The sequence below is a fragment of the Bactrocera latifrons genome, unplaced genomic scaffold (assembly GCF_001853355.1).
Source record: "Bactrocera latifrons isolate USDA-ARS-PBARC rearing strain unplaced genomic scaffold, ASM185335v1 scaffold_84, whole genome shotgun sequence".
NCBI lineage: Eukaryota > Metazoa > Arthropoda > Insecta > Diptera > Tephritidae > Bactrocera > Bactrocera latifrons.
In genome coordinates this window covers 915604-928848 of record NW_017537534.1, presented here as the reverse complement: position 1 = coordinate 928848, position 13245 = coordinate 915604, and the positions used below count along the sequence as shown (strand labels likewise).

General features: G+C 32.6%; 1 protein-coding gene across 10 annotated transcripts in view; it reads right to left on the bottom strand.

The window, feature by feature from the left end:
* Positions 1-9480: 9480 nt before the first annotated feature.
* Positions 9481-13245, bottom strand: part of LOC108977110 (trichohyalin) — a 115712-nt gene continuing 111947 nt past the window's right edge. For all 10 annotated transcript variants that reach the window (XM_018946633.1, XM_018946634.1, XM_018946629.1 and 7 more), the window contains 2 exons: positions 13167-13224; positions 9481-10668 (listed from right to left, as the gene is read on the bottom strand). In XM_018946633.1, coding sequence (XP_018802178.1) covers positions 10633-10668; positions 13167-13224 — 94 coding nt within the window. In that variant the 3' untranslated portion in view covers positions 9481-10632. The remainder of the gene's footprint in view (positions 10669-13166; positions 13225-13245) is intronic.

Here is a 13245-nt window from a genome sequence, read left to right as displayed (position 1 = left end):
AATAACTTTAAAATTTAGTATTTGAGATATATATTATTTTGTTATTTTATATACAATTATAAGATTCAGAACAAACCTGCATCATAACTTTTTTTTCAAATGTATTGGGACATTTAAATTTAAGAAAAGGGGGTCGTACGTAGAGTTTTGTCCGCCACTGTATGTATGTAAGTATATTCACGAAAATTTGTACTGATCTACGAATCGTTCAGATCGGACCTCTATAACATATAGCAGCCATGCAACTGCTGAATTAATTTAAATATACTTTTATACCTTTTTCATAAAATGCACCCTTTACCCCTCATATTGAACGAAAATAGTTAAGTTTAAATATCATTTTAAATATATTTTATTTGTAGGCAGTTTCTGAAGAACATTTTAATGACATTTATATATAATGAACATGTTAAATAATCATTTCGTTATTCTTCCATATAATCAATTCATGTCGGTACATGTCTGTCTGTTACGCCAGTTGCTGTTACTGTTGCAGTCACTGTTATTTATTGTTTGCCATAACAATACTTTCATTTCCTTTTCAACTGTGTTGTGTATGGGTGTGTGTGTGTGTTATTTGTTTTCTTTTATTTTTTTTATTTTCATTTGTGTTTTTGGGTGTTCAAATTGTCTTGTTCATTTTATCTGTTGAGTTTTTTTCTATTTTCATTTGCTTTTGGTTTTTTTTGGGTTTTGTTTAATTTTGTAATTTTTTCTCCTTTGTCTATTACATATTTTAATGTTACGTTAATTATTATTACTTAACTATGTATATATATGTATATATACTGTCTCTTGTACACATCTAGATGTGTATAAGAGACAGATATATAGTAGATATATATATGTATGTATATATATTTCTTTAAATATTATTTATTTATGTTTCTATATATTTATAATAGTATTTATTAATATCGTAGATCACCGAATTTGTTAAAAAATTGTTTACAGAAAAATTTGCTGCTATATTATTTGTATCATAATTTAAACCGCCTCGGGTGTTACCGTTAAGTTTAATTTTTAATGTTTAATTTTTCGTTTTTCCTTTTGCATTTTGTTACTGTTCTTTGTATGAATCATTACAGAATTTGTTGTTACATACATACATATATAGTATATATGCAATGGTTTTCTGACCATGAGTATTCTCTTTTGGTATTTCAATTTTGTATCAATATTAATATTTAAGTTTTGTTTTTGTTTTCATAGTTATTTTAATTTGTTTGTATTCGCTAGTTATACCATATATGTTTGTTTGTTTGTATGTGTGTGTATGTGTATACTTATTTATGCGTGGTTATTGCATTCGCATCTTGTATGTATGCGTATGTGTGTGTGTCGCAAGTATTTATAAATATTTGCTCAATAACTTATGTTTTTGTTGCTTTGTTTTAGTTTCGATTTCTGTTATGTATGTACAAGTGAGTACACCACGAAAAATTCGCCACTACGCACCACTTCGGTCCAGTTCGGTCGCCACACACTCGTTAATTTTATTCGACTAATTTTATGCATACGAATTGCTTCTATAATTTCTGTAACATAGTTATTTGTGTTTTTTTTTGCATATTTAATTTACTTTATATAATTTAATTGTTTTCACTATCTGATAGCCACTTTGAATGAGGTAAAAAATCAGTTAGTTTGCTCGAAAACGCATCAACGAAAAACAACCGCAAATTTAATGCTAATTGGCTTTTATTTATGTTTGTGTGAATATGTCTATACTAGAATATAATTTTTCTGCAATAACTGTAACTATTTGAATAAATTTTAATTTAAATTTAAAGACTCTTTTTCGCAATTTTCGATTTTTTCGAATTTCAGAATTTTGCTAAAAATCGCGTTTTTGCTTTTGTTATTGTTATTGTTGCAATTGCTGTTCAATTTAATAAATAGACTTGCAAAGAAACAACAACTGTACATAAAAATATGTTTGATGCAGATTATTTACCTTAAGCTTCATATTTAATTGTTTCACACTTTTGAGGTTACGTAACTTTTATGTTAAGTAGACATTTCGATTCTTAATAAAAATTTCTGATATCCATTATACAAAATTAATTTCACAAACTACGTTATTTTTCTGTTTTTCAATGGGGCTAAATGGGTCTGAATATGTTAGGTTATTTGATTTGATTTGCCTTCAGGGAATTTTGAGAAACGCAAATGAGAACCCTGCGATTACATAACTTCTTGGCTTATATTAAGTGATACACGACGGCGGGGATTCGATTAAGTGCAGCCATTTTCTAGCTCCTTATCATTATCTTGTTACTATATGCGGCTGATAAGTTTCGGTTAAAATTTTTTAAAACTATAATTTGAATTACCCAATTCATCCGATTTTTCCAGAATTGTTTGAACTATGTATATATATTGACGAAAAAAATCGAATTATTATTAAGCTATTTTCAAGGGAAAACGCTGATGCTTCCAAATAATTCCAAAATTTAAAGAATTTCGTACTGAGATCGTATTACTTTATAAGAAATTATTTTGCTTTAGCCAATATTTTTATGGCGATAACTGGTGTTGTACTTCTTTGGTGTGAAAATAAGCTTCTTAGCTAAAAGTTATCATAAAACACCATTACAGGTCTATTAAAAAGCTTCTCTTATCCTTTGGAAGAACTGAATGAGATCGCAAAGTATTCAGCTCTCTTAAACACCTTCACGCTTACAAAAGTTGTTTCTAAAAGTCCTGAGTTGCCAGCGGGTCTTAAAATTTCGGACTCAAATGTTTGAAAATTATTAAAAAAGCCATATTAGCAAATATTTTATTTTACAATTATATTTCCGTCTCTGCTGAATATGCCTTGTAAACGATCAGTACTGTCATGTCCAAATAGGAAAAGAGAATACAAGTTAGTTCTGAAATTTTCTCACTCTCTAAACAGCTTTTTCTTCTCTCATTGAAAACAGTTGGCAGTTTTGCATGGGGACTTTTTCTTCAACGACGAACTTTGAGCTGTCTAAGTCTCTGTTCATACGAGGACACTTTTGCCGTCAAAATCGGTTGTTTCTAGGTGAGAGGATGAAACGGAAAGACGAAAATAATGCAAGTGCTTCTAGCTATGTTCGGAAATGTGCATATTATTTGCGATTTTAATAAAGATAATATAAAAAAGGAGAATTAGCTAACATTTTTTGTGCACCGCATATATGCAACGTATGAGGGTTTGAGAATGATATATAAAAGAAAATGCAGAATATGTTCGCAATGAGCGATACCAAAAGAGAATTCGCCGAAAATGTATGAAAAAAAGAGTCCTCGCCTAAATGCAGTCTAATGCTGACGATAAAAGGAATGATTGAAGTCCATTGATTTGACAAATGCTCGATTTTTTTTAAATGTTTGAGTTTTTACTAAGTTTTACAATACCTTTGTAATAATTATGTAGAATATATTTTTGGGAGCAGGAACTTATCAGCCGCCTTCTCTGAAATCGTGAAATCATTGCTCGGGTTTTAATTATATTGATCTCGGTACAATTTCGATTTACTGTTACTTTGAGTTACATTTAGCTGCGGATATGTAGAGTTTTTGCCGTTATGAAAGTTTTACTTTCCTAACGTGTAAATGTGTGTGTGTATGTGTTGGTGTGTGTGCTTGACATAGGATCATTAGAGCTAGTATAATGTTACTTTTTGCTTTTAACCATGAGTATGTTTGTTGGATTGTATCTTTTGTAAATGTGTATTGTCTTCGCCAAAGATTGCTTTGCTTATCTCAGTACACACGTTCACTTTCTTAGCTAGCAATGTATATATGTATTGTATCTATGATCACCTATTCATGCACTTGCATACATTCTTCAGAGAGAAATCTGAAAGCGCTTAATAACTTTTATGGTTTAAGTGAAAGGGTTTTATAGCTTATTTTGTTGTTGTTCTACATGGAAATATCTACATATGCACTTTACAGTTATAGGTAGCATGCGTGTGACCGGCTTTGTGATTGCGCTCTCACTTAAGTATGGTAAGCAGTAAAGAGCAGCAAGGGAATTTAGAGAGTATGGTACCGTTTTTTAACAGATATTTTTCTAATATATGTCTAAAAAATAAATTGAATGTAAATATGAAATGATAGATGTTGAACTGAGTTTTTAACTTAACTATCTCCAGTCATTAACATTATAAGTTTGCTTAACATATTTTTGGGCGCAATTGGAAATTTATACCTTTTTTTTAAGCAAACAATTTGTTTATTTAAAATAAATGGAAGCAGTGACTAAAAAGAAATAAATTTAAATGAGAATCTGGATTTTTTATTTTTATTTTAAATTTCTTTCTACAATCTATGTTGAATTCTTGAGTCAAAAAGTTTTTTCTATAGCTGATTTAGTCTTTCTAAATGTCAAAGTTTATTTTAATTGCCACGAACTTTCTTTAGAGTTTTGTAACCCGACACAGTAGGGGCTGTAGAAATATGTTTCTGTATAATAATAGTTTACAGCTTTGAAAGGTGTTTTATCAAGCTTTGTGCCATAATGAAAGCTTGACATAGATTTCATCCCACAACTTGTGGGTTCGCAAGATTTCGCGGAAATAACGCTCGGCAGATTGCCATTGCCCGCCGGAGGACCACACTTTTGAAAAAAGAGGTGTATTTATTGTTTAGAAACTGGGATCAAGTGTGGATGAAAGGAAAGGTTAATATATATTCAATATAGTTTTTTATTATTTCCGTTTTCTTGTTCATTCTTCCATTGAAAGCAAATCAAGCAGTTGCTTATTATAAACTGTAAATGAGACAATTCTCTCCGGATATTTCAGCGAGAAATTGATTTATAGTGAAGAATAAGGGAAATTATCAGGTTATATCTGGATTTATTTTTTCCAAAAAAAGTGTTATTTTTCACTTAACATAATTCATGATAATCGCAAATATTTGGTATTAAAAAAAAATCAGCTTTGCGGTGCAGTTTTGAGATACACATCAATCTAAGTTCTTTTTAATAAACTAATATAAAAATAAGATCCTTTTGTTAAGCCTATGTTCAGAGGATGGTGCTTTAGTCGTCTAAACAATTTGCTGGGTGAGGAAGTTTGCAAGAAACAAAAATTTGAGAATGTCATATGAAAGAAATCTAAAAAAATTTGTTCGACTCAAGCTTTCGCACTCATGTCGCCCATCTGAACGCTATGAGCGACACCAAAAGAAAATTTACCGACTATAAGCAACAAAAGGTGTGCTTGGCTGAAAGCAAGCATGGAATAGCCACCGCTTGTGTGTGCATGTACATGTAGAATTATCGTATCACGGATAAGGTTGTTCAGTTTAGTAGAATAAGGCATAACTCGGGTTTGTCGTCGTGTATTGTGTCACTCGGGCTAACTTCACACACTAGAAAAGTTCCATTTCAGCTATATATATGTCACACTATCCCTGCTACATATGTACCTAACTACACTGCCTATTTGCCCCTGTCTCGGTTTAGTACGCAAGTCGCTAAGCAATGAAGTTTGTAAGGCCTTTCAGACAAGTTACTGTCACACTGATTTCCATTCAACGCGCTACTACGTGCTACTACGTATGTATGCATGAGTGTGTGTATACTGTGCGTGCGCCGAAGTATTTATGCTTGCTACAAGTAACATACCTACAAGTACAGTATATTATAATTTTGCTAATTACTTCAAATCCTCTAATAATTGCGGCTTTCTCACCGAATGCTCGCTAAATGTCTTACTTCCGGCCTGCTTGGGTGTGTTGGCGTGTGCGGTGTTGTTGTATATTACGTATATATACTATATGTGGCTAGTTGGGGTTAAGAATAGTATTTGCGCTTAACTAAAATGCTTCGTTCAACAAATGCTCAAATTGCTAATTGCTGGCTTCTTTTTCGTTTCTTATGCGTACATAAAAACATTCTAATTCGTTTTACCATTTGTGGTGCGGTCTACGGTGAGTGCCACCATCAATACTATTGCACACACACAAACAAGTCTTTGTATATATGGACATTTATCATAAGCTTCCAATAAACACTTGTGTGCATATTCATTACTACACCTCCTTCCCTCTCTCTCATAGGTTGCCGCGCCCGCATACGTGGCATGAGCATATCTACGCGGTCCCGCTCTTTGCTATTTAAAATAAAATTGATATGACACGTTCAAGCTGCATTTTATTGCACAATAAATTAAGCTTCGACTCTCCGCCTCCTCCTCTACATACGTGTGTACATGCTAGGCAGGATATGTAAGGGAAATTTGCACTCTTGGAGTACGCATACATGATGGCAAATGAAAAATGAGCGTGTGAGCAAATCGGTTATGTGAGAAATGAAAAATGTAATCAAGTGCGCTCATTAAATTAAGATTTTATTCACTACAAGTACATGACAGACGAAATAAGTTTATTCGTATATACATTGTTGATTATTATTAAGTTATTTGCAACATGGCAGTGATGTCTTAGATTTTAAATTTTTCTCTCAACACTTACATTTATTTGCATTTTGTTAAACGAAATACTCTTGAGGCATTAATTATGCAAAGCAAATTAACAAACTCTATGTGAATTCATGAATGCAGTTAGATTAACAACAAATTAATGTATGTCTTCTATGTACCTAAAGGAGCAAAGAAAATATTCCACGAGGCTTTCTTCATTTGTTCTTTAAGCTATTACAACGCCACTCTCGATAAGTTCCAGGCTTAAGATTGTTTTACAGAAGTAAACATATAAATTATTATGAGTTTCTGAGCTTGAGATTTATATTGTTAGACAAAGACAACTGTTATGATGTGCCGTTACTGATTTATACCACTTACGAGTAGTTAGTAAGATCTTTTAATCAGAAAATAATTTCTTTCGACGTATACTTTTTTATTAGAATTTATTTACTCTTTTTACTTTTTCGTTCAATGGTGCTTCGACTTGACTTGATATATGGTAGTTTTAGCTTTTTATCTTTATGTATTTAAATTTATGAATCGAAATAATATTCAACTAGTATAAAGAGAGCGACACACGCCCGCAGAAAGGGGCTGGCAGATCGAGAAAACTGCAGGAAATGTCGAGAGCAGGGCACCAGAGAAACAATGGACCACCTCTTGTGCACCTGTCTCGCATTGGAAAGACTACGCTGTAAGATGAGTAAGACATTTTTTTAATTCGAAATATGCTAATTTGAAGTTTTCAATGTTTATTGATCAGCTGTGCTCTGATTGTATTGGAAATGATTTCAATTCCTTCAAATGTGAAGCTATTTTTACCACTTTCTTCCATTATCTATCTTCCTATTGTCTTTATTTTTGCAACAGATGAAAATCGTAGTCTAACTCTCAAGCCATAAATCATATCATGAATTATTCTAGAAATCAATATAAAAAATCTTGGGCAAATTTATAACAAATTGAACCCAGCACAAGCTGAAGAAGATTAGCATGATATATGGTATAAAAAGACATAACAAATACTTCTATCACCGATTCTAATTATGTAATATCGAATCCAAGCCGTAAAAAGAAAAAGGAATAGTGTAATCCCTGCTATTTACGTATGAAGTCCACTCGTTTGAGATATAATTTGCGCGGCAACAATTTTGAAAACTGTCATAAATTCGCTGGCATGAGATTAGAGTGTAGAAAACCGCTTCAAAGGCGGATAAATTGGGAGAATAAAGTGTCAGTTCAATTCGAGCAAACAAGAAACAGCTGATCACAGAAATTTGTGTTACGAAATAACGAAGGATAAAGCTTAACATTTACTTAAAAATATTTACTGAACATTTCTGATTTTTTATCTCTCGCCTTGTATTGCAAACGGATTCCTATTTTAAACTGGACCCCAGCTATTTTGATTCGCAAACGTATGAGATCTCACTGGACTTTGTTCAGACTTTGTCAAGCTGAGGTCGAAGCATCTCGACAGCCTTTCTTCGGCGAACCAGGCGATTTAGCCGAATCTGACATTAGCCGCCTCAACAAACTGGTGTTCGGCTCAAAGCGCTTCATCTATTTGTGTTGGCCCTGTGATCATTTATACGAGGTGTTTCGTATATGTAGGTGTTTCTCTGTTCAAACGACATCTCAGTTAGGATCGATCTTTTAACTTAATCTAATGCACTGCTGAAAGAATGAAGAAACATTGCCTGTAGAACGTTATTCGAGAGCGTCGTATTATAAACTATTCGGAACTTTATATTACATTTGATCCGTTACGTTTATCGTTTTTTTAGTTGGCAATTATCTAGTTAAAAGAAAATTGAATTCACAGTACGATTAAACAAAGATTGTGTGTAGTGTTCTTATTTATATGTTCCACAACGTTCCAAGGGTTGCCTTTACTATACACCAATATCGTACTCCTGATTATATAATATTTATTATTATTGTTTTTCTTAATGTTAATATTATATTTATTTTTATTGTTGTTGTTATTTTGCTTTTGTAACGCGTTTATCTCATCTTTTGAAACTGTACGTTTCTATTAATGAACGTGGGCAATGAAGGATTTTACACTATATGCATGTATGTATGTATGTATATTATTATTCAACACTATAATATTTACATATATATACACGTTGAAACTGAGCTTGAGATTATTTGCACAATATTATTACTTATTTAGCGAGAGAGTGGCCAGAAATTTACACAATATGTATGTATGTGAAGAAAACGAATTAAACAGTTAGAATTTTAAGGGGTCTAATGACGTAGTATATGGGCTAATAGACCGTTAATAAACGTTTAGTTTAATTTGGAAAGCTAAATTTAGTTGATTAACCTTGCCGAAGTGGCTGTAAATGTGAAATAGAGAGACGCTTGACAAACGGGTTCGTTTTGGACTTGCAACTATTGTTATACACATATGCAGCTATTTAACGGTTAACTACTTCTATTATGATAATATATAATCGTATAAACGCATATACATATGTATGTATGTATGCATGTATGTATCGGTAGCCGAATATGACATTTGAATGCATTGAAAAGAGGCAAGTATTTAGTTAGTTAATTATACATACATATATATATATATATATTGTACGTAAGTGGGCGAGTGAGTAGGCGTGGCACTATCTGCTCATATGGGATTACATATGTACAGATGCAAATATGGAACACGCTGCGCTGTGTGTGAACGTAGTTGAAAAGTACAGTTAGTTAGTTGGGTTTTTACGATTACAATAACTATCGGATGGTTCTTTGCTGGGATTCATATTGTATTTAGTACAGCGTGTTTTTGTTCCTGTTATTCTAGTATTGTTGTAAGAGTGCCTCCAATGAAGTACATTGGTATTAAATTTGTTTAAAGGTACTTTTAATTAATATTGCTGAACAAACTATTTATATTCTTGCGGTATACTTACATATATGCATATTATTTACGAGTATGAATAGTTTTCATTTTATAGCTATATTTTGTATTTTTTGTTTTTGGTTTTAGGCTATTTTTTTGTTGATTTTTATAATGTAAGTATATAACCATATTATATTATATGTATGTATATATAAATATATATTGCTAAATGTAATTATATTATATTTAATATGCAAATATGTATGTGTGACTTATTTGTTTAACGAAGTTTGTGGCACGACCCTTGGTCCACTAATACACTGTGGTATTGTTTCAATTTATGTCTTTGTAAATTTTTTATATTTGTATATTTCATTAGGTTATTTAAAATAAAAGTTTTTGTTTGTTGTTTTTGTTTTTTGCTACAATTTGTTCTAATATTTACATAATTAATTTTAACATTATATTGTTTATTCACTTCTCTTTGATAAACTAACTATAACTCTGCATATATGTAGTGCTTTTAGTTGTATTTCATTTGTTGTAGTTTTTTATTTATTTTTTCTAATTTATATATATTTTTATTTGCTAACGGTCACGCCTATTTTGCTACATTTATATTTTCCAATACTCCTTCGCCGAGATTTGTATTTAAGCTAGAAACACACCTCCATATGCATGCACGCCGTGCATTTTCCATTCTCTATAAATCTGCTACATTTGTGTGCTCACCAAAAAAATTCTCTCCGCACTCGCCGAATCAACGAGTTCGTCTGGAACTAATTATTTTATTACGTTTGTTTTGCTTTCAAATTTGTAAATTTCCGTCTTCGCTTGCCTTGCAATATTCGCTCACATACTTATGTATCTTACCATCTACCGTTACACACATACTACTCCAGTAGTTTTACACTCAGCGCCCTCCACAAAGCTTCTGTAGCTGGACTGGACTCTCCAACTGTTTACTGTTGACTTACGACGCTCTTTGGTCGAGTGTTTGCTCCTTTCGGTATGTATGTGTGGATTTGTGTGTCGGTTATGTCTGCCTACTTGTCGTGTAGGTTGTGAATAAGCAGCCGATTGTGGTTAGTATGAAGAGTAATGAATACAGTAGTACTTAGTTCAGAATATTTAACATTAATCTGCGTATATATTTTTGGTTTTGTCACAAGAAAACAATAATTAGAAAAAGACAGCGTTCAGCAAAAAGTTGAGTAAAAAAGATTTCGAATACTTCTTTTCCATTGCTCATTATTATAATGAAATCAATACTGAGGTTACTGGTAGTTAAATGTACAGTGTAATAATGAAAAGTTTTGTTGCTTCTCGTATATGTTTGTTTGTTTTCACTTTTTCAAGTAATACTCTTTAGAAAAAGCTCTTCAAGAATCCAGCTGGTCCAGCCTGAAAATGAAAAATGTTGAACATGAATTTAGGAAATATTTTGTTAGTAAGCTTTATACACATTCAAATAAATATATATTAAATATCATAAGTTAGAAAATTTATAAGAGTTCTGTGCAGGTCTAGAATATTTTCACATTATGGTAATATTTTTACCGAACATCTCGTAATACTATGGGGAAAAAATAGTAAGTCTTTATTCATGATATGAAAATTCTTAATTTATTCTTCAAAATCTCTCTCAAAGTAATTCCTCTTGGCCCCAATACACTTGTGCCAACGTTTTTTTTCACTCCTCGAAACAGTTGTGAAGGTCAATTTCCAGAGGAACCTCAATGCGCGTAATGTCTTCAATTGACTCGAAACGTTTTCCCCGGAGCTGCCGTCTGCTGAATAGCCAAAAGTCACAAGGAGCTAAATCAGTCGAATACGGTGGTTGCCGCACAATATTTAGCGAAAACTCACAAAGAATCAACGCAGTATGCGACGGTGCATTATTGTGGTTCAAAACCCAGTCGGTCATAATTCCAACCTCTTTTTACAAATATCTTTACCGGTAAGAAGGAATTCGGAGTACACCACACCTCACTAATCGTAGAAAATTCCGATTTTTGACCTACATTGACATGGGTTTCAGATCCAAAACTTATCGCCAGTAATAATACGTTTTATGACATCTTAGTAGGCGGAAGGAATTGTTTCACAGACATTAACAAGACGTAGGTTTTAGAAAAAATTGTGTCATTCTAGAACCAATCAAGCATTTACTTTTCCCAAATCAAAAAATTTGAAATCTTATGTTGTATACCTCATTAGTAAAATCAAAAAATTCTTTAAATCGAATGACAAATAAGACAATTGGAAACCTTTCTAAGTTTTTTGATTGCACTTTCTTGCAAATCTGTTATTAAAAAAGTATAGATTATCGGTAGCATCGAACGATCTCGGGTTCTGAGGTTATTCAGTTGCTTAAAGTCGTAAATTCTTATGTCCCGAAGCATTGGCGCTAAAAATGTGAACATTTCTTTAGTGTTCTTCCGAAAGAACTCTTCTTTTCAGAACCCTAGATTTTTTCCAATATTTAATAAATATTATTATTATTTTTTCGAAAGTTCTAAAATTTGTTTATGAATGGCTCCACACTAACTTTATTAGATGACAGCTTTCTTGGATAATTTTTTAATTTATTCATTCAGTCAAAAAATTTTTCCTCGAAAAACTTAACGTATCTTCTACCAACCGAAACCATTTGTGAAGGGCTCCATTCAAATATTCATCAAATTATTATTATTCCTCAATTTCAAATATAACTTTTTTGTGGTACAAACCGACGATTTTAGAACTCCAGAAAGCTCTTTTCTATTTGAAATTGTACCTTCTAAAACAAACGAAATGCAACTAACTAAAAAAGTATATTCAATTGCCTGAAATATGTTTAGCCGAAAGTCAGTGGAAACTTGAGAAAGCTTAATTTAGTTTCTGCCGATGTTATACAAAAGTTGGACTACCGTTGGTTTAACAAAACTTTGTTTTTGCAACGAGTGCTAAGTTCAGGGTCAAAATGCAGCGTCGTTCGCAATATCGAAAAATTAAAATTTTCTTCGTACGTACAAGGATCGTTCCAAACCAAACAGGAACTTTTTGAATCTAGCGGCTTCTGGTGGTGCCATCTATATGTCGACTGGTTCGTTAGAATCTGCTATCGTTAACCAGTCCATAGTCCAGTGAGAATTTCATGACGTCTCATCGATTGGAAGTGAAGTTATTGCGTTTTAAGTGTCAGTATGTTTGTGTTATCGGTGCGAAAATGAGCTTCGATTATATTTTGTTTTAAAATTGGTAAAACTTTCACGGAAACGTTTCAATTGATGAAACAAGTTTATGGCGATGATTGTCTATCCCGTAGCAGAGTGGACTAGTGGTCGTGAGGACTTAAATGACGATCGTCGTGTGGACTAATCAAAATCCGTGATCACCGGAAATTCCTTCGAAACTGCGCGTGAAAACATCTCTAAAAAATTAATTGATTGTTTGTTCCGCAAAAATTGACTAACGACCAAAAATTGCTCTCACCGATCGACGTTTGTGACCGTATTTGACCAAAAATCACATTTTAACCATTAACCACACCCCGCATTCAATTGTTATGACACCGTGCGATTTCTTTCTTTTCGGAAAAATGCATTTGCCCTTGAAAGGAAAGCGTTATGCAGACGTAGAGGCCATTCAAAARGCTTGCATCGGCCAACGAGCTAAAACTCTCGTTCGATATGCTTTTGGACCGTGCAAAAAGCTGTATTAAAACAGAAGGAGACTATTTTGAATAAAATAAATTGATTTTTTTAAAGTCCTGTTTACTTTGGAACACTCTTTGTAGTATGGGAGCGGTGTTTTCGATGTCGCTTTAGGCAAGAGTACTTAAACTGGTCTTTAAGCTACATAATATAATATGTAAAAATATTTTGGTATTTTGTGAGTATGGCAGTATATAAACTTACATCTTGCTGCTGCTGCGTTTGTGCTTGTTTCACTTTTGCTTGAGCGATCTTTAAGGCTCTGTAAGAAAGGAAACGAAAG